We start from the raw sequence: 23,339 nt of genomic DNA on the forward strand, positions 1-23,339 counted from the left end.
TACTTCTGTTATTATGTAGCATATAATATTTGGTACACAAAAAACTATGGTATTTACTGGAACAGTGTAACTTCTAAAAAACTAAAGAACATTCCAAATTTTTACATTATTTTCTATATTTCTTACTCGATGACATTACGTCATTTTCTAATTTGATTTTGTAGATTGTATCTCATGTCAATTTAAACTTGTGGCAATATTCGCTTTTTCAACCAACTTTGGTGGTTTGTCAGTGCATTTCCTCATTTATAGGCATTGTTGTTAAAAGTGGGGAAAGGCACTTGGCACAAAACCAGTAAGATTGGGAATGCCAGGCTAAAATGAAATAATCAAGCTAGAGGCTTAGACCTCAGCAAATATTTCACACAAAAAAAATTATTTATTCATTATTACAACTTATTTTGTATTTTTCTTTTGTACATCCACAATAAAAATATATTGAGAAGAAAATTTCTTATCATATTGAATGAAACGGATATAGGTTTTGTGTATTTTAACTTCAGTTGCAAGAATTATATTTGTGAATTTAACTCAAAATCCCAGCATGCTAAATAACATTTTTCAAGCCAACAAATTTGATTGTATTGTTCCAACAGAATTTATAATAGTAAAATACTATGGCAGATGTTTTTTTCATCTGACCTTGTACAATGAGGTGTTTTATAACAATTTCTTTGGAAAATCACAGGTACAATATGACGTGAGACCTTAGATTGAAATCACTACTAATTGGATTGGCAGAACCAAAATGGAGAACACAGAAAGAAAAAACGTGAGTGATCATCTTTACAGTGTGAAACTTTGTAATGCAAGTAGACATTTGTTTTTCCTTAAAGGGCAAGTTTAAGTATCACAAGCAATGAAATTTTAAATTTCTAAATACTAATAGAGTATTATTGTATTTTATTCACATAAATATTTTACTTTGAAAATATTTTTTTAAAATGAAAATGGTTTGATTCGTTGACTACAAATTTTCACCTGAAAACTACTTTAAATAATTTTTGTTCCTTCGCTTTTACAGATGCAAGATGTTGTTCTCCAGGTCAGTTGTGCCAAATTAGTGTTTTGTGGTTACACATCTAATTTTCTCTTTTTACATCTTCCATGAGGAGACTCGCCAAGAATTTTACCTCAAGCACGCAGCATGGCTGTAAATGAGCTGCAAAGGAAAATCACTTGTTTGGCCCTAAGCCAGTCTCAGCTACTCAGTTCCTACAGTTCTTTGTCAAAACTGAATAATATCACATGCAAAAGAATCCATACCACTGTACAGTGTATGAAATGTAAAGTTAATGCTCCCAAGAATGAAAAGAAGGAAAAGAATGAAAATATTGGAAAAGTTGAAGAAGCGCAAAAATCACCTATATGTGACCCATCGATGTGTTGCAGGCCAAGTTTGAAGGACATTTTACCAGCCTGTTATGCAAATAAAATCTGCTCTCTTGTAACTGCAATAGTTTTTCCTTTTACCATTGTGGCATTACTATTAGTTCTAGCAGATGCTTTGTTCAACTACATCGACTGTCTGGAAGATAATGTATTAGACTCAGAAAAGCCATGCTCGCCTCCCCGTCAAATTAACTTGCTCAACAAATCAGAGAAATTTTCTCTTAAAGAAATATTTTATATGGCTCTTACATTGGGAATAAAAGTTGACAAAAAGAAACTTGAGAGGCCCATTTGCCAACAAGTAGTAGATGACAAAGACTGTGAGGATAATGCCAATAGAAAGTCCGAAGGAACACAGTTAAATAGATTAAATAAAAACCTGGAAAAAATTGTATATTTCTGTTGGAAAAAAACTGATAAATTAGTATGTCGGAGAGCTACAAAAGAGGAAGAAGAAAGGATGGCAGTGTTAAATAAAAAGCAGTGCATAAAAACAAAAATTTCTTCATCACAAACAGAAAATGAAAAAGAAAATGAACAAAAGAATTGTAAAGAAGATGCCAACAAAGAAACAAAAGAAACTGACAAAATAAAAACAGAAACAGCACCCAAACCAAAAGATGAGAGAGGAGAGCCAGAAATAAAAGATCAAGAGGCCCAAAAAAAAACCAAAATGGAAAAAGATGTCGTTACTCTTAAAATGAAAGATAGCAGCTCTAGTAGCACTAAAAGTCCTAGTAGCTCTAGAAGCACTAGTGGCTCTAGTAGCTCCTTCCCTCATGAGAAAGTAAGGGACGATGCACTTCGGAGGGAAATTAAAAAAATCGAGGAAAAGGTTATGACAGATAGCGATTTAGGATTGCCTTTGGGGATGGTTAATATAATTGCTCTAATAATTATCCTCCTTACAATGATGTTATGACATAATAAATATATCAGAGCTTAATATTTTTATTTAAAAGTCATTTTAATGAAGACAAAATGAAATAGTATTAGATTGTATTCACAATAAAGGTTTCTAAATGCTACATTTTGGCATTTCTAAATATTTTTGACCAAAAAATATATTTTTTTATAATTCCCAAAGTTATATCAAGATCTTTTTTTAGAGATTACATTTATATTATTAAACTTGATGATCTCAAAGGTTAACATTTAACCATAGATTTAATAAAATTATGTGTAATTAATGAAAGATGCTTTTACTAAATGTTTGTTTTATTTGGTAAAGAATGTTGTAAAAATTTTGTTAATTATCTGTAATCACCTGCAGGTCTTGTATTACATCTATCCTAGTTTTCATACAACTTATTTTTTAAATTAACACAAAGAAAATTTGTGAATTTCTAAGTCTGATGATGTACTGGTTAAGTGACAGTGGCCATGTGTACCTCATTTAATTTTAACATTTTTAAAAAATTGAAAAACCTAATTAATGAAATGTTTAAAATGGAGCTTATGATTAAAAAAATTAAAACTTCTAGGTTGAGTTGTTTTTAAGAAATCATGTATATTTAACTTTTTATCAAATGGTTTTCACTATTTTTTTGTAAAATTGAATTAACTTTATGAATCCACAAATGAAAACGTAAGTTACCATTTGAAAAACAATTCATTTTTTAAATTTTTAAGAAAATGAAATAACCTGTAGTTATTTTTAACTCCAACCTTACATGGCATGACCACATCAGCTATTATCGCTAATATTAAAGGTCTACTCAAGAAGCCAATCACTTCGATGTCTTATCTTTTTCACTACACAGAATTTCTACTATACTCCCTCATGCCATACTTTGTTGAGAATCTGAGAAACATCTAAAAACACTCCAGTCATGTACAGTTTCTGCTCAAACTAAAATGTGGTTTTTGAGTGTTAGCTCTTCATCAAGAATGTATATTATAAAATTTATATCCAACACAGACTAACATTAAAACAAATTACATGGTCTGCAGGTTATTATTTAAAAAAGAAGGAATTTATGAAATTATTATGACTATACTGTGATATCCACCACCTTTGCAAAATTGAAGTACAAAATTCAAAGTAGTTTTTTAAGTTATTAACACTGCTATTGGGTTTTATGTGAAATTTGTACAACAGCAGAGTGAGTATTTACCCCTGTGACACCTGCCAGTATTTTTTTCATCTCGGAAGTCCCTGGTTTACTGCAAAAAATCTCTCTACAAGTTATGATTGTATAATCAGATAATAGGCCTGGGGTAAAAATATTTTTGATTTGTACAATAGTCTCTCATATCATACTTTGTCAAAAGCCTGAGAAACTTCCAAAACACTCCAGTTTTGTACGGTTTCTGCTCAAACTAAAATGTAGTTTGTGAGTTTTAGCTGTTGATGAAGTATTTTAGAAAATAATCCAGACTGTCATCTTTACATTTATTTATATATATACATATGGATCAAAGATCCTTCACAAAGAATATAAATCATGAGGTTATAAGCAATGTTAGTAGACAAACAAAATTATAAAATAACCAGAACAAAGTAAAATGCAGAGAAGAAAAATGTTGAATATTGTGTGTTGGATTAAAAAAATAAATAAATAAATAAAAAGTCAATAAACTATATTTATATATTTTATATAATAATTTATTATAGATTAATTAAATTCTATATAATACAACTATATTTATTTCAAAACAATCTATAAAATTATTGTTTTAAATTTGCATTTAAATGTATTAAAATTTAGTTGAAAAGATCAATATTTGGAGATATCTTATTTCCTTCTACCATTATTCTATTCACGTTTAGAGTGGTATTATTGAGAGAATAATTATATACAATGGTGTTGGAAGAATGATTAATGGAATTACTGAGCATTTAGCTACATTTAAATTTAAATAATTAATTTGACACCATAAACTAGATTAGATTATATAGGAGCCGGCCTGTTTATGACCTGTACATCACAACCAGTATTGGTTTATTGCGCAACTCCATTTTTTTTTTATCTAGAGCTCCTCATTAAGCTTAAGGCCCCAAACTTTTTTCAATGGCTCCCATGTATTCTTCAGGGATTTGCTCTCCCAGGATTAGGAATCTCAGCCTACATAGGCTTTCATACCAACTGTTCCGCTGTTTCTTCTTCGTATTGGCAATATCTGCTCAGGCTCGTTTCTGCCACTCCGAGATGATACATATGCCTCGGAGTCTGCAGTAGTTAGCAGACCAACTATTATTATAGTCCTAGCATGTCTTAGATTTTTATCTATTAACTCTACCATGGTTCTTTGATAAACTTTTTTGCATTCCTCTGTCCCAAGCTACATTCCCATTGAACAGAGGACTTATTAATCCATTGTATAATGGATCCACCTTTTTGGCAGTTTGATAAGCCACAAAAAGGTTCAGGGCCAACAGATGTCATCATTGAACTTTCCTTGTCCTTTTTTGTTGCTACTCTGCCCTGGCACCCAAACAAGGGTAATTTTGTTATTTTCCCCAACTTAGTGGTGTTCAATAACCTGCTTACATAATAAGAAGCAACTAAAGATAGGGCTCTAACTAAACTCTGGACTTTACAGCTGATGGGGCAATTGCTTTCAATGCTGCCTGGCTATCCAAGTATATGGCTATTCTTCTATTGACAATCCCCAGCCTTTTTATCCCCCTGGCACAGTGTTCAATAGCCACAGTTTCCAGTTGAAAGACGGTGGCATATTGTCAAAGACTTATATGAATTCTAGTCATTGGATTATTTACATAAATGCCAGCTCCTGACCCTTATTCAGTTTTAGAGCCATCTATAAACCAGATATAGTCGACATTAACTGCGATCCCTTTCTCCCAGTCTGCTCTACAAAGTATTTTGATTGTAAATTTTTTGTCAAAACTGAATTTAGGGGTCATGGCATCAGCAGGCATCTCCAAAGTTATGTCTAGCTGAAGACCTCAAAACTTTGGTTGCTCCTTATGTAAATAGGCTATTGAACAACACTAAGTTTATCAAAGTCGGCTGCAAGAGAAGTGTTGATTTTATAGAGTACAGAATTTTAAGATCATCAGCATAAAATAGAAATGGTGTAGGAGAAAGAAAGGACTTAAGGTCGTCTATAAAGATTAAAAATAATAATGGGCCTAAATGTGATCCCTGTGGAAGTCCAGATGTAACTGAAATTTCATTACATCGTATATGGTATAAAAAGGTAACTACTTTTTTTATGAAGATATTTATGAAATTATGATGACTATATTGTGATATCCACCCCTTCCTTTGAGAGATTGGATTAAACAATTCGAAGTTTTGTTTAATTATTAACACCATTATTGGATTTTTAAGATATTTTATTTTGTGTGTCTCGTATTAAAAATTGATTGTATGATTAAATAAATCGTTGAAATTATGAAAACAGTTGAAAAAGTCCGACTCAAGTGTTGGCGTGAATAAAATAGAAAAAAGGGGAAAATGGGTCTGCACTCTGCGGCCTTGTTGATGCGTGGAGCGCTTTCGTCTCGTCGTCGAGGGGTCGCCCCGTTCGCGTGAGGTACTTTTTTACGGTGGCTCGAATCGCCTCTCCTCTCACCACTGACCGACCGCAGCACCACTCAGGCACTCACCCTCGGCCGTCTCGGGCTCCGCTCAATTCCGCTTACTTCTCTCCTCCAGACAGGAAGACAACACTCTCTACGCCCAGGGCTAAAAAGGCGAGCCCTCTTCCCCGTTCACGTTCCGGGATGGTCTTCGCCGAGAAAAACGCGGACAGCTTGAGGAACGGCAGGGGCTCGAGGGTCCCGACCCCGAACGATCTCTCTGGGTTGAGCAGCGACGAAGAGTCAGGTACGCATTTCGTCGAACCTCGCCGCCTCCTTCAAGACCTGGAAGTCGACGCCTTCCATCAGATTTTCATCTTCACACCCCATTCCCTTTCCTCCTTTTCCCATCTCCCTTTATACAAATTAAACCTAGAACCGATCCAGGGGTTTCGATATATTTCTAAAAGCTCAAATCTATTCCAGGTGAGAAAATCAGGGTTGGGAGGGAGTACCAGGCAGTCATCCCTCAGTTCATCCCCATCTCAGGTTTGTTCAAACCCTTTTTTTAAAAAAAAAAGCTTTTTTATATTCATTGTTTGTTTTTTCCTTTCAGAAAGAAAATTAGACCAGTGCCCTGACCGAGCTCTCCTGGTTTGGTCTCCAGCCACCAACATACCTGATCAAAAATGTAAGTTATTTCACACTGAACAATTCTTTGCATCATAATTTCCTTCAGTTAACATAATATTTCAAAAACTATATTTCATTGTACTACTCTAAATATATTTCTAAAAAACACTTTCCAACAAGTGAATATTGATTTACGCCTCTTGAAAACTTTACAAGTTAATAATTTTGTTAATAAAGTTCGTTTGCATGTTACATTTCAAAGCTTTAAAAAAAATATATATACAATTTTAAATAAATTTGTTTTAGCCAAATTTCTTTTTAATAACTGCTACTATTATACTTGAAGTTTAATTTAGTTTACTTTCGGTGTTAATTGAAATATCTAAAAGGTGCTAGTAATGGTTGACTTTACTTTTAAAAATTTCAAAACTTTCTTCTATGTAAAACCTCCATTATCCAGAATAACGGGGTATAGGGACGGGATCCATGAAAAATCAAAAACCTCAGATATGGAATTTATTTTTTTAATGCGTTAATTAAAAGATGTATTAAGAAGACATCCTATATTATTTTTATTAATGATTATTATTTGGATATTGTGAGATGCAGTCTTGTGTGATGGTGGTTTAGAAAAACATTTCATTGTGCCTACGTTTCAATCTTTACTTAGATCATCCTCAGGGCTCAAATTGTGTGTTTTTTGTGTAGATGTGTTACGGTTGTGTGTGTTGGTTCGGGTCTTTTATTAATACGTATATAACAAAAAAAATTGTATGAAGAAAAAAAATGTAAAAAATTTCCAAAAGGTCAAATTGAAAAATGGTCTTCATATGTTGACAAAGTGTTAATAAAGGCCTGTGACGCCGATTAAATTCGATTCTACATATACCCCAATAGTATACAATAAGCTTTAAAAGCGGGGGCTTTCTAGAAGAGGTGTGTCGTTCTGGAATGACGTCTATGTATGGGAAAGGGTTTAGCGCGTTGTACTAGAATGATGGCTGTAACTAATGTGTTCAATCTACACAGATTGGTAGGAGGAACAAGACAAAAGACAGTATTCTTCAAATCGGAAGTGACTTGTTACTATGTGAGATATATATATATATCTGTATGCATAGTACACGTATACAGAGACGGGGAGCCCGGTTAATCGAACCCAGGATAATGAAGGTTTTACTGTATATTCTTGTAAAACAAATCTCCTATTTTGTCCTTTATTTTCCCCCCTCAGTGTTCGCAATAGCAGAAGTCATATCAACCCTCACCCCTGGGGTGCCGATGTTTTTAAAAAAAGTCCATTTAAGTATGTTGGCTCAGAATTCAGGGCTGCTGAGATTTGAACCCAGAATTTTTACCTTACCTGTCCTCAACCTTTGCAGCTACTGAAGAGCTTCATTTATTAAATGGTGACTGGCCAAATTGACTACATTGCCATATCTCTAACTCTGTAAGTTCCTTGAACTTAGGTCGAGGTATGCTGGTTTTCGCCTGTTCTTCGACGAGTTAAGGATTGAAAATGTGGCCTGTGCTGTGTAAAACATCCGAGTGGCCACTTTATGGACTCAACCCCACATTGCAGTGTTTACACTACTGAGCCCACCTTTGTAGTTGAGTAGCCTGACTCCGTGAGTGTTTTTCTTCAGATTCTTAATGGACCCTCTCGTCATACTTTCATTTGAAAGATAAGTTGGGGTGTCTCGGAAAATCATAGTAGTTGGGGGTGGGGTACCTTGACAATTCGGGCTGGAGGACATCGAACATGTGGGATGGACCACCCTCCATACCTTACTATCGTCATCCAGCCTGCTGATGCTTAACGTGCAATAAAGAATGTGGAAAGAAAATGACAGCATCAGTGGACCGAGGAATCCGAGGTGATCTTACACATCAAGAGTATGGTTGATAGGTGGTCCCCAGTGTCTAAATTGCAGAGGATTATCCTAACCCAACTCAGAAACAGCTATACGTGGTTGACTCAGAAACTTACTTTGGCATATAGAGAAATGACGCTTAATGTGTCCCACTTAATTGTAGGGTGTCATTCCATAGCTCCATGTAGGTATGCTTCGCAATATGACAATTGTGTTCAAGTATGGCAGTAAATATTTGTGAAATTTAGGGAAACAGGGGAATTTTCATACAGTTTAGACATAGTTTGTGTTTCTCATGGTTTTTTTTTAGAATGTATCTGTAAGCGTGATGTAGATGTGTGCATGTAGACTCCCATAGACCTTAATTGGAGTGTGTGTAATTGTTTATATAAAGGGAATATGCGATATACAGATATTGATATACAGTACTTAATTTAATGGTATATAAATAAGAAGGAATGTATTTAAGAATGAATGTGAATGAGTCTAGGTTAAAAACTACACAGGCTGAAATGACGTTGTTGTTGATAGCTGTTATAAATAAATAAACAATAATAATTAAAATAATAGGTCTGTCTTCACTCACAGGTTTGAGTAGTTCAACAAATCTGTGAGTGAAGATTCAGCATGAGTTTGCAGACTCGCAGACCAACATCCCATCAACTATAAAAATAATAGTTCAACTATATAATTTACCCTTTTTTTTTTTTTTTTTTTTCCTACAATTATCTTGGTCGTGCAGACATACAGTGTGTATGGTTTTAATTTTAATAAAAACCACCAGGCTCCTTTTTTCATTTAAATGCATTTTCGAAGTCTTATGTGCTTCCTCTTCAGAAATGAGTCGAATCCAGTCGTAATATTTTTGAAAAGTAGCCCATAAACTTCAAAAATGCATTTAATGGAATCAATGAGCCTGGAACAAACCCTTCAGACAGAGTACATAATTTATAACAAACTAAACCGACCAAATACCCAATTATATCATAACTAGTATTCAAATTTATTCTCTTGGCACTTATTAAACTGTAATTTATTTAAATTCAATTATGTTTTGTAAATGTTAAATCCTTATTTTATATTTTTAAAAAATTAACAGTTTTAAATGGAATAAGAGTAAGGCGATCTTAATTTTATATTATTAAAATATAATAAACCAATTAAAATAAAATATTTATTAAATCCAACGACCCATAATATTTAAACATATCATCAACAAGTGTTAGTACCCCATTAAATTATTACTTATTTTCAAATTGCACAGATAAATCAAAAAGGCAAAATATATAATGAAGTAAAAAATAAATAATAGAGTAACAATTGTAACCCATTGGGTGTGTCATAGATGAGGGGTCAGAACCACTTTAAAATATGTTTTTCCAAATTATTCCCCATTAAAAGTCAAGGGCTATGCTGGGGTTCGCTAATGCGGTTAATTAATAAATCCAGACACCATAACTATTTGCCAATCGGTCCCTAACAAGTTAAATCAATAAATTTAAAAGCAAAAAAAAAAATAAATCAACAAAGTAATCAAATAAATGTAGAAAAATGTGAATGAGGTGGGGTTCACATTGCAGAAAAAATAAACCACTTAAAAAGTACATTCGAAGGGGACCTCAACCAAGTCTTCCTTCCACCTTGGAGTAATGGTAGATAACAAATAAATGATATGGAGAATTCGAAAAAAAAAAAGAAAAAAAAGTTCCTTCATCAATTTTTCAAAGAAGACACCCCCCCTTCAACTGGACTTTGAAACTGTTTCTATTTATTTACATGGTTAACAAATTCAGTAACATGAATAAAAATGGAGTGATAGAGTGAATATTCAACAGTTGGTTCCACTCACAAAATGGCAGTGTTTCGGATTTTGAGGGTTTCCTCATCAGACTATAACAACTACAGTTTGTGAGTATTAAATACTCATTCCATAATTTTCATTTGTTTGTTAAGTTCAAACTCTATGTATAGATTTTAATCTTTTTAAAAAGATTGTTCCTACTCACAGTAAGTTGTTTCCGGATTTTTTAAGGCATCATCGTAGGGCATGTGGGGGCAGGCATCATGGGGTAGTCGGTTCGGTGAATGCCAGTAGGAGGTGAGTGGGGGAAGGGTACCTGAGCATATTAGGCTCTGTAGGTCTGGGAGATGTGCACTTTTCCACGATATCGATGTAGTGGTTTTTATTCACATCTCTGGATGGACCTCCGTGGAAGAGAGAATACATAAAAGGTAAGCCTTCCTTTTCCCGGGGTTTGTCGGTTGCTGGGCTGGGCCTCCTAAATAAAGTCTAAATAAAGTGCCTGAATATGCACCCGTTTTAAAACTAATAAAAATTATATAATTATGATGGTGTGAAAGAAAATTAAACAAAAACACCGTAAAATCATTTAGTTGTAGATTAAAATTTAACGAGTTTGTTAAAACAAATGAAGCCCTGATCTCATTTAATTTGGTTTGCAGTAATATAAGTAAATTGTAATTAATATAATAATAAAAATAAATATAGTTTGAAGTAAACAACAAAATGCGAGTGTCTTTTTTTTAATTTTTTTTTTTTAAAATGTTTTTAAGTATATTTGTTAACCATGTAAATAATTAGAAATAGTTTCAATGTCTTGTTGATAAAGGAACTGTTTGCCTGTCAAATTTGCCTTAGCCCTGATTTTTTTGTATATAACTATAACATTAAGGTTGATATCAATCACAGATGATTTTTTTGGCGTAATTTAAAAAACTTCGCAATAATAGACACTTTTAGACCAAGTCATTATCTCTGGTCTTTATCAAAAGCCTAGATGTATGTAACAGTATTTTATTATATCAATCCATATATGTTCAGCAGTCATAATTGACCGTATTAATTATTTCAATTAATTATACTTTTTGTCAAGGTCTTGGTTGAGATGAATTTTCAAGTTAGTGTCACAAGTGGGATTTGAACTCACAACCTTTGGCTAGCCCTAACTTTTTCATCTTAACCAAGACCTTAGATAAAAAGTATAATTAATTGAAATATTGTCATATCTTAAATACATAGTGTATAAGAAAACCTTTGAATTCAATGCAGAGCAAAAAAAAAGCAGATTTTGTTAAAATGTTAGTTTTTAACTAGCTATAATTAGTTTACTGAAAAAAATAAAATTATCATATTTTGTCAATTTTAACAAAGTAATACATTAAAAATTAAATTCATAACCTTTGTAGACCAGCCCATATAATCCTAGGCCATATTTAAAAATAATATAAACAGAGAATAACACCAGTGAATATAATTGACCTTTTTATTGCTATACTGCTGTAAAACTAAAATTTGCTGAATGAGTTGGTAATTTTTCAGTCTCTGCCCAAAAATCTTGATTGGTCACTAAAAATATGCTGGAATATCAGCCCAATTTATATAAAAGTTAACCCTTAATTATTAAACAATTATTTACTATACCTGGCCGTTGAGGATTACTCAGTTAAAATTTTAAAATGTTGGTCATTTAAAAAAAAAGTCTTCACCTAAGTGAAAATCAATCAATACTTATTTTATGTAGTTAGCTCATTTCCAATGTTTTATATTTTGACTTGGATGTAGGAACAGAAAATTTAGAAAATGCAGTTTGAATACTTCTCTCATGGAATCAATGTTGATCAATGCCTTAAAGATTAAAACACCACTTTAATTATTAGTTGTATTTTAACTTAATTCAATGAGTTTATGAAACCTGTCAAATTTTACAGAACTTTAGTGAATAAACAATTTTTGTCAGAGAATATAAGTACAAAGAATTTTATCAATAGAATTTTGTCAATCATTTTTGTTTTTTGTTATTCTGTTATCCATGTGTATGCATTGCTCAGTGTAATACATGTTACATTATATGCTTATGGTTGTCTTCTTTTTTTTTTTTTTAATTTTTATTAAAAATCTTGTTTCTCTCATTTTTTGTGTGACAATTGTAAAATGTTTTTCCTGATGAATTTATCTGGCATGAAATAAACAAGTTTGAGATCATCTTTTTCTGATCATCTCAGGCTGTATAAGTACTTTTTAACCAACCTTTATATTCTTGTCACCAAAAATACATTTAATATGTTTGTTTTAACTTATAACATTTCACCATTTAGTGCATGTGGATAATCATCAAATGCTAGATAAAAGAAAACCCTTTTAGGTATATTAATTAGTTTTTCATTTTTATTTTAGTGGATAATTACATTGCTGTTGCAAAAGAAAAATATGGTTACAATGGAGAGCAGGCCTTAGGGATGCTTTTCTGGCACAAACATATTTTACAAAATGCACTCGATGATCTGCCAAATTTTACGCCATTCCCAGATGAGTGGACAATTGAGGACAAAGTGCTTTTTGAACAGGCGTTTCAATTCCATGGAAAGAGCTTCCATCGGATTCGTCAAATGGTAATTTTAAAAAATTTAAAAAAGTGCATTTTGTTTTGAAACTTGCGATTTTGTTTTAACCATTTTTATTTGTATTTTGAAGTTACCAGACAAATCAGTATTTACATTAGTTAAACACTATTACTCTTGGAAAAAAACAAGATGTCGCACAAGTCTTATGGACAAACACGCAAGGAAGTTATCAGCGAGAGCAAGCCTCACGGAAGAAGGGGGTGGTGTTTCGGATGGTGGTTCTGAAGTCGGCTCTAACACAGACTCTGACTCCGAGGACAAGGTCAGTTTGAGATATTATTAAAAATAGAAATTATTGTTTTTAAAACATTCATATTTTTGAAAAATAAAAAAAATGAATGTTATGAATAAAATGACAATATTCATTTGGGAAAAGTTAAATAAAAATTTAAAAGTGGAACATTGTGTCTAGAAGTGGAACCGATACGGGCGAAAAAGTTGTTCACCACCAAGTACATCTCAATCCAGTCAAGAAAATATACAAGACGTGAGTCAAAAAAAAAGAAAAAAATTTTAAGTTAAATTGCACAAACGCTCATAATCGCATTTCTATGTTTATCGCTTTAATCAAATAACTTATTACACACCTTTCTTGTAACAAATGGGGTTTAAATTGCATGTTTCAATTTGGTCATTCAAACTAAACCAATTGTTCATACAATCATCCATCTATTGCTTATTTATTTATTAAGTTTATATATATAAAAAAAAAGGAAATCTATAGAAGACTAGTGTTTTGTTTCTTAGTGCTAACACACATTGTTCATTCCATCAAGATCAGCTTTTGACCATAGAAAACTGTAGATTCTTTAACGCTTTGTCACAAACATTTTTAACATTTAATCATATTGTTTCAATGCTATTGAGTCATTGTAACTAATTGTACCTCTCTGTTTTCTCGTTTTTAAAACAAACCATTGGTGTATACTGTATACAAATATGTTTTACTCAGAGTTGTGAAAGTTGTGTAAATTAATTCACTTTTTGTACATATTTGTGGCTTTAAACCTTACAAAATTGATTGATAGGTTATTTTATTTAGCCTATTTGAAGTGGTGATGTAATGCAAAGGAGGCAGTTATCACTTTTGAAAATTATGTCCTGATCTACAGGGTTTTTGATTATCAGTTCAGTTAAATTATTTTGTCTCCTTTTATTTGCGTTCATCCATAACTTTTTTTTTGTCACTCCTTTTCAAATACTTTTCGCATAAATATGGTGTCACACTACTCACTATGGGTGGGAACAAAATATAACAGAAATTTTAAAAGTTTATGTTAAACGTTTCCTTTCACTAATATAAAATTCCCTTTGTAAAATATTAAATTTTTATTTGGCGAGCCATTTTCCAGTATGCTTTCATTTTCTGCTGAAAAGATGTCCATGCATTAGAAAAAAAGCTTTGTAGGGGGAAAACATGCAATTAAGATCAACATTTCTTCTTTGATCGTCAAAACATAATCTGCTAAATAAACCAGTTATTTTTAACTAAGAAGAAAAAACGATCTTTAGTAAAAAATTACTTTCCTTCCGGTTATAAAATGTTTTTGAACTTTCATATATCATTTATAAATTAATAAAATGTTTAAGTGAATTATTATTAGCTAAAGACTTGTGTAAAAAAAAAAGTAGGAGGAAAGTGAAATGTTATGCTGGTTTTCAAACATTTGTTTTTGTTAGTACGAGTGGGTATAACGGTGAAAAAGGTCACCTTTAAAAGAAAATAGATATTTCAACTGCTTTAGGCATTCCATTTTTAATTTTAGAAGGAAGGAGCAGACTCGAAGACGCCATGTAGTAATTGCGGGGTGTTGTGCACGGTGGCGCAGACGACATCTAAAGGACCGCTTTGCAATTCGTGTTACACCCACTGGAGGTTAGTATTTTATACTTGGCCTCCTATTTGTGTGTATGTGGCTTTTCGAAGCTTTTGTGCTAAACAATATGGCATTTACAGGCGCACGGGCTCAATAAGGCCGACGGTTGGTCCGGCCAAGCCCAGGGACAGGCATGCCAATAGTGTTCTAGCAAGAAGTAAACGCAAGCCACCGAGGGGGATGTACATTAACCATGATGATCTTGTCGTCCTTTCCTCAGACTGCCCTCAGCACGGGGAAGTTATTATTAAAGCTATGGATAGAGAAATTATCTCTCTAAAAAGACAAGTACGTTCTTAGCTCTGATGATAGTGTCTTTCAGTTCCAATCAATGTTTTTTATATATACGATTACACATATTACACAAATATTGACATTTGATTTGGCAAATTGAATTCAACTAATGAAACTATGTAAAGAATTTTTTTCACATTTTAAAGAACATTTTTCAGGTTTGATGATATAATTTTAATTTATTATTTAATTGAAGACGTACCAGAACTCAATGGTAAATTGGTTTTTTGAGATTATCTCAAACTTTGAGTATTGTCACACTTTAACGTGTCACAGTAGCATATTTGAGAAAGCGAAAATTAATGACACTAGTTAAGATGGATTTATATTAGGTGCTACTTAAAACATTCTGCTTATAGGAACTGCAGTTTCTATGATTAATTTTAATTTTTGCTTTATAATATATAATTTATTTTTAATTTTTACACTTTCTTTTACCAGCTGTGCACAGAGATAGAGAGGAGATGCAATGTTATTTTTATTTTAAAATTAGATTCTAGGCACTTTAATGACTTTGTCTTAAACTTATATCAAAGTCTTAATAGCATATATCTCATTAAGATCTAAACAAAAGAGTTGTGAGATATATGCTTGGCATTTTCCCTCGCAGCTTTAAAAAGGGTAGTTATGCAAAAAAAAAAATTATACTCATCATTTATACTAGACTTTTTTAAACGACAATCCATTGTAAACTTGTGTTTTTTTAGAGTAATAACAATTTTTTGTGAACAATTATTTTCTAGGTAATTTAAACATCAACTATTTTTTCTATTATTTATATTTATAAATGTATACTGGTTGTATACCTTGTTGATTTTTTCTCAATAAATATATTGTAATAAGTCTTCTTTTAATTTTATCACAAAATTGCCTCCTCTCTGTCTGTCCCCCCCTTTCATATTTCACTAGGGACTAGGGCATTTTTTGTCGATGGCATCTTTATCTAGTTTGTAAGTGAAGTGAAAACGCATAAATGTTAAACATTTTTTTAAGTCAAAACATAATATATTATCTTAATATAAAAAAGAAATAATTTTGAAAATCTGTAACCTAAAATCATATTTTAATTAATTACTGTTGAAAAGATGAAAAATAAAAACATCTGATACACACAACTCATGGGTAATAAGAATAATTAAGCAGAATTGTATGTCAGTTTTGAAGGCCAACATGAAATTAATAGTGTGACATTTTCAAATTTCCTGAAATAATAATGTTTAAACATTTTATTCCAATGTTTTGAATTTAAAAACACTAGAAAACGAAATAATGCATGCTTATATTTTGCACATTGCTAATTCTTTTTTAACGCTTCAAAGTTGAAGTAAACATTGTTTACCACTTTTCATTGCCTAGTATAAATAGTACAATTTTGATTTCTGATTTTTTTTTTATTTGTGAAGTGCACAAGCATCTCTTCAAATCATCCATGTCATCTGAAACTTACCAGAATCTGTCTTCTGTAGCATAATTGAACAAACCATTTACATAAAAAATAAAAACACTATTGTATAGATGTTTGATTTTTCTTTAGTAACTATTATTTAAGCAGAATATATATCATTAAAATACTAGGACGCCATTTAAGTAAGTGGTTTTAAAAGGGGGACAGACAATAAAACAATGCTAAGCTGCTTTTTGTAGCCAACAATTATGACAATAAAACAGAAGATGCTTCAATGGCGAACCTAGCCACTAGAAATTCATTTCAAAGATGAATTGTTTTTCCCTGGAATCAATGTAAGTTATAAATTTTATTACAGCTTGCCCTATATCCTGGTGAAAGTACTATTATGGTCTTTGGGAAGTCTAAAACATTGTATATATAAAATTAATATAATTTAAAAAAATCTATTTAGTAAAGTGAATATTTTTGGGTGGTCTTAATAATAGTCAGAGTTTGATTTCAGGTCCAATTCAATAAACAAGTGCTGTCGGGGTTAAGGGCAAAGACAAGCAAAGGCCTTGGCACATTGCGTCCCGCTGATAACAACTCCCGAATCAACTCAAGGTGGACCAACGACGAATTGCTACTTGCAGTACAAGGTACAGTATGGAATATTTGTTTGGCCTCTCGCATCTTCTTCAACCGTTTGTGCTTCAGGTATACGAATGCATGGGAAAGATTTTGCCACGATTGCTGAAGTGATTGGCACGAAAACTGAGGCCCACGTTAGGTTATTTTTCGCCAACCAGCGCAAAAGGTATAATTTAGATAAAGTAGTTGCGGAATATGAAGCAGAACATGGGCCTATTACTGCGGAAGTTAAACCTGAAAAGGTAATTAAATATAATAATACCTCAGTGATATAGATGTTAAAATTTATTTTGTTAAAAGAGGCAGAGAATTCCATGTAAAACAATAGCCCTACTAATGGTAGTACAATTTATCGGGTCGTAAAATATGTCCTCAGTGTTTTTTGGTAGTAAATTCAATGAACATTTCAGTTACTTGAACGCAAATTTAGCCAACATTTAATCATAAAACATTTTGTTCCTGTTGCATCTTCCATTTAATTTTGAAATTCCTTTCTCTGATTTTTTTTTTTTTTTTTGAGCAATTTGTTTTCAATTATCCTCAAGAAAATAAAGTTTTTCCCAATTGATAGTTTTGTAGAGCTGGAATAAGTGAAAATCTGAAGGGGCAATTACAATGGGTTAACAGCCAAGCCCCAACAATTTCCAGTGTGTCTATAAAAAAAACACGTGGGGGCGTAATCGTGTTGGAAAACAACCCCTTGTGATTAGTCAATGCTGATAGTTTTTGGTTAATTGTTCTAATTGTGTACAGTTTACTCTAGAATGAACACTGGTTTAGCAGAATTATGGTTAGGGATGGCAGAATGTTTGGCAGAAGAAGTTCCTTTCAATTCCACCACCTGTGCATTACCTTATTTGGATTAAGTCCAGCTTATGGAGTTACTAGTAGGTCGCTGCCTTTTCTTTAGGATTTTCCTCTGTAAACATTGTTGGACCCACTTTTCAATCTTTTTAAAAATGAGATATTTCATTGCATATTAGGAAAGATGGAGGTGAAGTCCAATAAATTCAAAGTCAACATGAGAGAAACATATTAATCTGACAAACATATCCATCCTGCCCTAGATTAGATAAGTTGTATGAGATATGTTTTAAGTCTCTCTCTGCAATATCTAGTCATTGAGTGAGTTTTATTTGTGCCAAAAGCTTGAATTTGGTCAACGGATGAAGGACGACCAGAACGTTTCGGATCTTCCAAATCAAAATTTCCACTTTCGAACCGAGCTAACCACTTGAGTCTGGATGGTACTTTCAATCCTTTTTTAAAAAGATAGTTCCTACTCGCAGTAAGTTGTTTTCAACAATCCAGATTTCAAGCTTTTAGCACATCATCAGTTTGTAGAACTCCTTCAACCTGATGAGCTAAAAGCTCGAAATCTGGATCGTTGAAAACAACTTACTGTGAGTAGGAACTATCTTTTTAAAAAGGATTGAACACCGAACTCACTCCACCATTCATCATTTCTACGATGGTACTTTCTCCTAAAGTTTTATCCCCACACTCATACCAATTTTTACTAGCAGTCTGAGCTGTTGTTTTCCCTTTATGGTAATAAAACAACATTAAATGGCAATGCATTATTTTTTCTTCTATTTTAAATTGTCAAACAAACCTTGTAAAATATACAAAACTGAAGGATAAAAACGCCTTAATTAATTTGTGTAAACAATAAAGAAAAAATAAACGTTGCTTGAAAACAGAAGAGTGATAAAATAGGATTATGAAAAATGCTGTGAATTTATTTTACAACCCAATATATTTTGAAATGTGAGGTATTCAAAAATCAAAAGGAAGAACATAGCTTAATCATATTTGATCCTCCTAGCTTTTGTCAGACACATTTCACCAAACATTACTTATTAAGCCAACAGTCCAAGTAGAATAACGTTGCTCCAAAAACCCACATCAGTGGCAATCCTGAACTGGCAAAACGCAATTCGACTGAACCAAACTCCATCGTTCGCTCCACTTCAAACTTTTATGAATGGGGAAAAAAATTTCCCATCCTTCTGTGCTTTGCTTACATATACTTTGGTTCAAGGAATATAGGCCCATTTTATACTCACAATTTTAGTAAATTTGTAAAATAATACTTGCCTTTTTTATGGCTTTTGTATTTCATTAAACTTATTAAAAGAAGGTGATAATCAAGTTTCCACAGAAAAAAAGTGAAACCCCAATTAAACCTAGGTATTGTTTAAAAAAAATGGATATACTTAAATCTATGAGCAATCCTGTTAGCAACAATTTAAATACATTTTGGTGGTTTATCAAGTGTTACAAAAATAATTGTTAAAAAAATTTATCCTTTAAAATGACATAATACACAGACCGAAAGAGCTGGGATAGAAGATCGGGATGATCAGAAACGATCAAACTATGAGTTTATCGCCTTACAAACCCTAACAAGAAATCCTAGAATATAGCTTGAATCCCAGTTAAGACCATATTTTTTCATGTCCAGTCCCTAGTACAAATCCTACCTTCAACAGCAACAATCAACAATTTAAATATTAATTTATTTTTTAGATGGAAGTCGGTGGAGACTCCAGTACTCCATCTGGGAGTGCCCCATCATCGCCAGTATCAAAGCAAAACAACAAAGACAATGCTGCGAAAAACTAAGACACATTTTCACCCCATTGCTTATTTGTAGTAAAATAGGTTGGCCGATTTGGGAAGATGTTCAATTCAAGATGTATTGTAAATAGGCGTTGTAATAAGAAAGCTATTCAGTTAGCATTAAATGAATTTTAGAATATCCTTTTAATTGTGATATGAAAAATTTAAATTCTTTTACTTTTTTAAAAATAATTTCTTTGATATTGGTTTAAATATACTCTTATAAATATAGTTTTGTAAATTAAATAGCCCAGTTGTATCCAATTGTGCAAGATTAAACATACATCTAAGTTATTGATTTTTTTGTATTTTAATTATAAGTATTGATTGGAGTCAATTGTTTTGGAGAGCTTGTTAATTTGCATAGTAGCCAGATGCATTAAGTTATTTAATGAATGAATGATCAGAAAACACACCTGATTAATTTTAAATGCTCAATGTTGTGTCCATTGAATGAAAATTAATATTCATTAATTAACCATTATTATTCCATTAATTTAATTCATAAATAAAACAAAATGTAAACAAAAAGTATTGTTTTGCTTTTTCTCTTAGAAAAAGTTTGCTCTTTTCTTAGAAAAAGTCATTTATAATAAAAAGCTTAATTACACTTTATCTTTTTTCATAATTTATTTTTTAAAGTGAAGTAAAAACTTTTCTGTAATTTTTAATTTTATTAATAAAACATTTTGAAATATTTTTATAGATTTTTTAATTATTTGTATTTATTTTGAGCATTTTTTTTATTGTAAGCAAAAGTAGTGTAAAAAAATTATACAACTTTGTTTTGTTTTAATTTTTAATATCACATTAAACCTATCAAAACTGGGTCACATTGGCCATTTTGAAGCTTGAGCCATGTCCAAAGGTAGGATTGTTCTATTTTGGTATCTACAGTTCATACGAATGTAACTGCTTTCATTTCTATATGTTCGATAAGAAATGTTCTTTGTAAATAAAATAACCTACCTGAAATCCATGGATTTTCTTTTAATTAGCCTAATCCTTCATTACAGTTTAATTTTTCTTTTGTAATCTGATTTAAAATGTTCAATATGTGTGAGTATGAAACAAGCAGGCATTGTGATGTGTTACAGTGGGTCTGCTAGATAAGGCCTAGCACCAACATTTTATTAACAATTCACAACTATTCTGTTGCAATATGGACTTCAATGGTTTAGCTATATTTGATGTTCTAGAGTTCAGGAGGAAGAAGAATAAACATACAAAAAATTGTATTCATTTTATCGAGAGGAAAGGGGAAAAATTTTTATCACAAGTTATATTTTTATCATTTATCACTATTAAAGTAAGGCTGTCAGTAATACGTCTTTTTTTCATTGGTGTGTGTTAAAGATTCTTGGGCACAATTTTCTAAAACTACCTTCAAAGTTGTTACAAAAGAAGAAAAATCAATAAAGGCCAGAAATATGTCAAACAGCCACAAAACAAACTCATTTTAAAATGGTGTTTCTTGTTTTAAGGAAGACTTCAGACTGTGAAAATGGGGACTAGTATTAAGAGTCTTGTTAATAAGTACACTGTTCTCCAGGTGTTCGAACTGTTAGCAACTTTCTGTAGAACTTCTTACAAAATGAGACTCCATATTTGCTTTTCATAACCCTGATTAATAAACAGTTTAGTATGCACAATAATAAATAAATATGCATTTTGAAAGAAATAAAAAGCTTCTACTTTCAAATTTGATTATGTAAAATGGTGTGGAATTGGCAGATATTTTTCCTAGCTATCCATTTAGTTGCCAGAAACTTTTATTGCTTATTCTACGTTCTGAGTACAAAACACAGCTAACCCATCAAAATCCCATCTTGCCACTGGTTGAATTGTTGCAAAGGAATAGTTTAATTGTTTGCATCAAATTTTTTTCCAGTACTTTTTTTTGGGTTGGAGTGTTAAAGTACAAGTGTTAATATGTCACTTTACTTTATTCACACAGGCAAGAAAAAGAAGGGTCTTCTTCTGATGTCCTGATTTTTCTGTTTACCCCAAGTTCTCACTTTGTATACAGTTTCTGTGTAAAATTAATACTGTTTTTAGTTACATGGATGATGTTTTAAGAGATTCAAATGTAGGAAAAAGATACGATCTGGTAATGGCAAATATTTTACCAGATGTGATAAATGCATGCATTCATATGTGGTAAAAATTCAATGGCGACCAAGAAACGGGAATGGATATATTATGCAGGAGATTCATAACGTAACAGTTAGGTAACAATGTAACATAAAATAATGTTAATAAAATTTTCATAGCTACACATGAATTTTTTTATAAATGTAAAATAATATATTGTAAATAAAATTTTAGAATGTACACGAAAACTTTTATTTGTCACTTATGTACATACTAAATAAATAAAACATTATATGTACATTAAAAAATATGTGTGGTGATTAGTGACCGTTAATCGATATTTATTTAGAAATCGTGAGATGCGGTCTGGTGTGATGTGGGTTTCAGAAAAACATTTTCTTTATCGTGCCAACATTTCGATCTTTATTGAGATCATCTTCAGGGCCTGGGATTTACATACATTGTTTACATATTACAATATGACGTAATATACAAGATCAACTGTTTAAACTGTCCGGCAACTTACATCGGTCTTACATCCCAATATCTGGACAAGAGAGTAAAGCAACTACTATGATTGCAAAAAACCCAAGCAAAATCCTACAGCACTCGCTACCCACCATTTTGAACACCAACACAATTTCGACTTCAAAAATCCAAAAATATTACATACAGAACAAAACAAATATAAACGTAATTTCTTAGAAATGGTTTATATCAACCGACATAAACACAGCATCAATTACAGAACAGTTACATGTAAACTCAGTCGCAACTACGCCAATATCATTAATCACATTCAATACAGATAACATACCTATATCATCACATTACATTCCACACATCAAATATTTTTCACATAGTCTAATTTCCCGACAATTCAGCTTTCCTTTTCCTATTTATCCCTTTCTATATAATCCTGAAAAGATAATCTAGCTGAACCATTACCAACACATTTTTTCCCTTCGTCGGCTCTTTTCACCTCAAAGAAGCCGACGCTTTATACAAAAATGTCTTTTCTATACCGACATCCTTCCCCACCCCTTCAAAATCCAAAGTATATAAACACAAAATAGCAAAATCTCACTGGCACTCTCGACACGACACGCAAGAATGGCACAATTACACAGAAGACACTCTGAGTGAGTAGAAATACTTTGATTGAATATATAAAATATATTTTGCATTGTATAAATTCACTTTTCCACATCCAAAATGTAATTGTAATATGTAAACAATGTTTGTAAATCCCAGGCCCTGAAGATGATCTGAATAAAGATCGAAACGTTGGCACGATAAAGAAAATGTTTTTCTGAAACCTACATCACACCAGACCGCATCTCACGATTTCTAAATAAATTAAAAAATATATATAAATTGGGACTAAAAGACCCACCACAGCTGTCCACCTGTTGACTTTCAGTATTCTAATGCCAAAGTATTCTAACCTAATTAGAAAGAGAAAATTAATACTTTTTTAACATAAATTGGCCTCCCAGTAGGGTGAAAATTAAAATTCTAGCCACATTGAATGTATTAATTGTAAGCCAATTTTCCCTTGAATGCACATTTCTTCATTCGTCAGACAATTCCACAAT

General features: G+C 32.0%; 2 protein-coding genes across 4 annotated transcripts; both read left to right on the forward strand.

Moving 5' to 3' along the window:
- The first annotated feature begins 21 nt into the window (after positions 1-21).
- On the forward strand, positions 22-2,338 carry LOC106661237 (uncharacterized protein DDB_G0284459-like). 2 transcript variants are annotated; one of them, XM_014384512.2, is made up of 3 exons: positions 22-772; positions 1,025-1,045; positions 1,116-2,338. In XM_014384512.2, the coding sequence occupies exon 3, from the start codon at positions 1,148-1,150 to the stop codon at positions 2,312-2,314; it is 1,167 nt and encodes a 388-aa protein (XP_014239998.1). In that variant the 5' UTR covers positions 22-772; positions 1,025-1,045; positions 1,116-1,147; the 3' UTR covers positions 2,315-2,338. The 2 variants fall into 2 exon arrangements, with proteins under 2 accessions (XP_014239998.1, XP_014239997.1); XM_014384511.1 differs by having other exon boundaries at positions 24-772; positions 1,025-2,338.
- Positions 2,339-5,854: 3,516 nt separating this feature from the next.
- LOC106661159 (REST corepressor 1) lies at positions 5,855-19,786 on the forward strand. Of its 2 annotated transcripts, XM_014384390.2 has the most exons (11): positions 5,856-6,191; positions 6,371-6,433; positions 6,501-6,575; positions 12,587-12,801; positions 12,884-13,075; positions 13,226-13,300; positions 14,580-14,689; positions 14,771-14,978; positions 16,895-17,030; positions 17,089-17,264; positions 19,555-19,786. In XM_014384390.2, exons 1-11 carry the CDS (start codon positions 6,089-6,091, stop codon positions 19,648-19,650), a joined length of 1,449 nt encoding a protein of 482 aa, XP_014239876.1. In that variant the 5' UTR covers positions 5,856-6,088; the 3' UTR covers positions 19,651-19,786. The 2 variants fall into 2 exon arrangements, with proteins under 2 accessions (XP_014239877.1, XP_014239876.1); XM_014384391.2 differs by lacking the exon at positions 13,226-13,300 and having other exon boundaries at positions 5,855-6,191.
- The last annotated feature ends 3,553 nt before the right edge of the window (positions 19,787-23,339 follow it).

Source organism: Cimex lectularius, unplaced genomic scaffold (assembly GCF_000648675.2).
Source record: "Cimex lectularius strain Harlan isolate CLEC.00 unplaced genomic scaffold, Clec_2.1 scaffold39, whole genome shotgun sequence".
In the NCBI taxonomy this organism is placed as follows: domain Eukaryota; kingdom Metazoa; phylum Arthropoda; class Insecta; order Hemiptera; family Cimicidae; genus Cimex; species Cimex lectularius.

Bases quoted from the DNA above. Each gene is read 5' to 3' on its own strand.
- LOC106661237 (XM_014384512.2), top strand. From the start codon at position 1,148: ATGGCTGTAAATGAGCTGCAAAGGAAAATCACTTGTTTGGCCCTAAGC.
- LOC106661159 (XM_014384390.2), top strand. From the start codon at position 6,089: ATGGTCTTCGCCGAGAAAAACGCGGACAGCTTGAGGAACGGCAGGGGC. The intron at 13,076-13,225 runs GTCAGTTTGAGA...CATTGTGTCTAG, and splicing joins ACTCTGACTCCGAGGACAAG to AAGTGGAACCGATACGGGCG. The intron at 17,265-19,554 runs GTAATTAAATAT...TTTATTTTTTAG, and splicing joins CGGAAGTTAAACCTGAAAAG to ATGGAAGTCGGTGGAGACTC.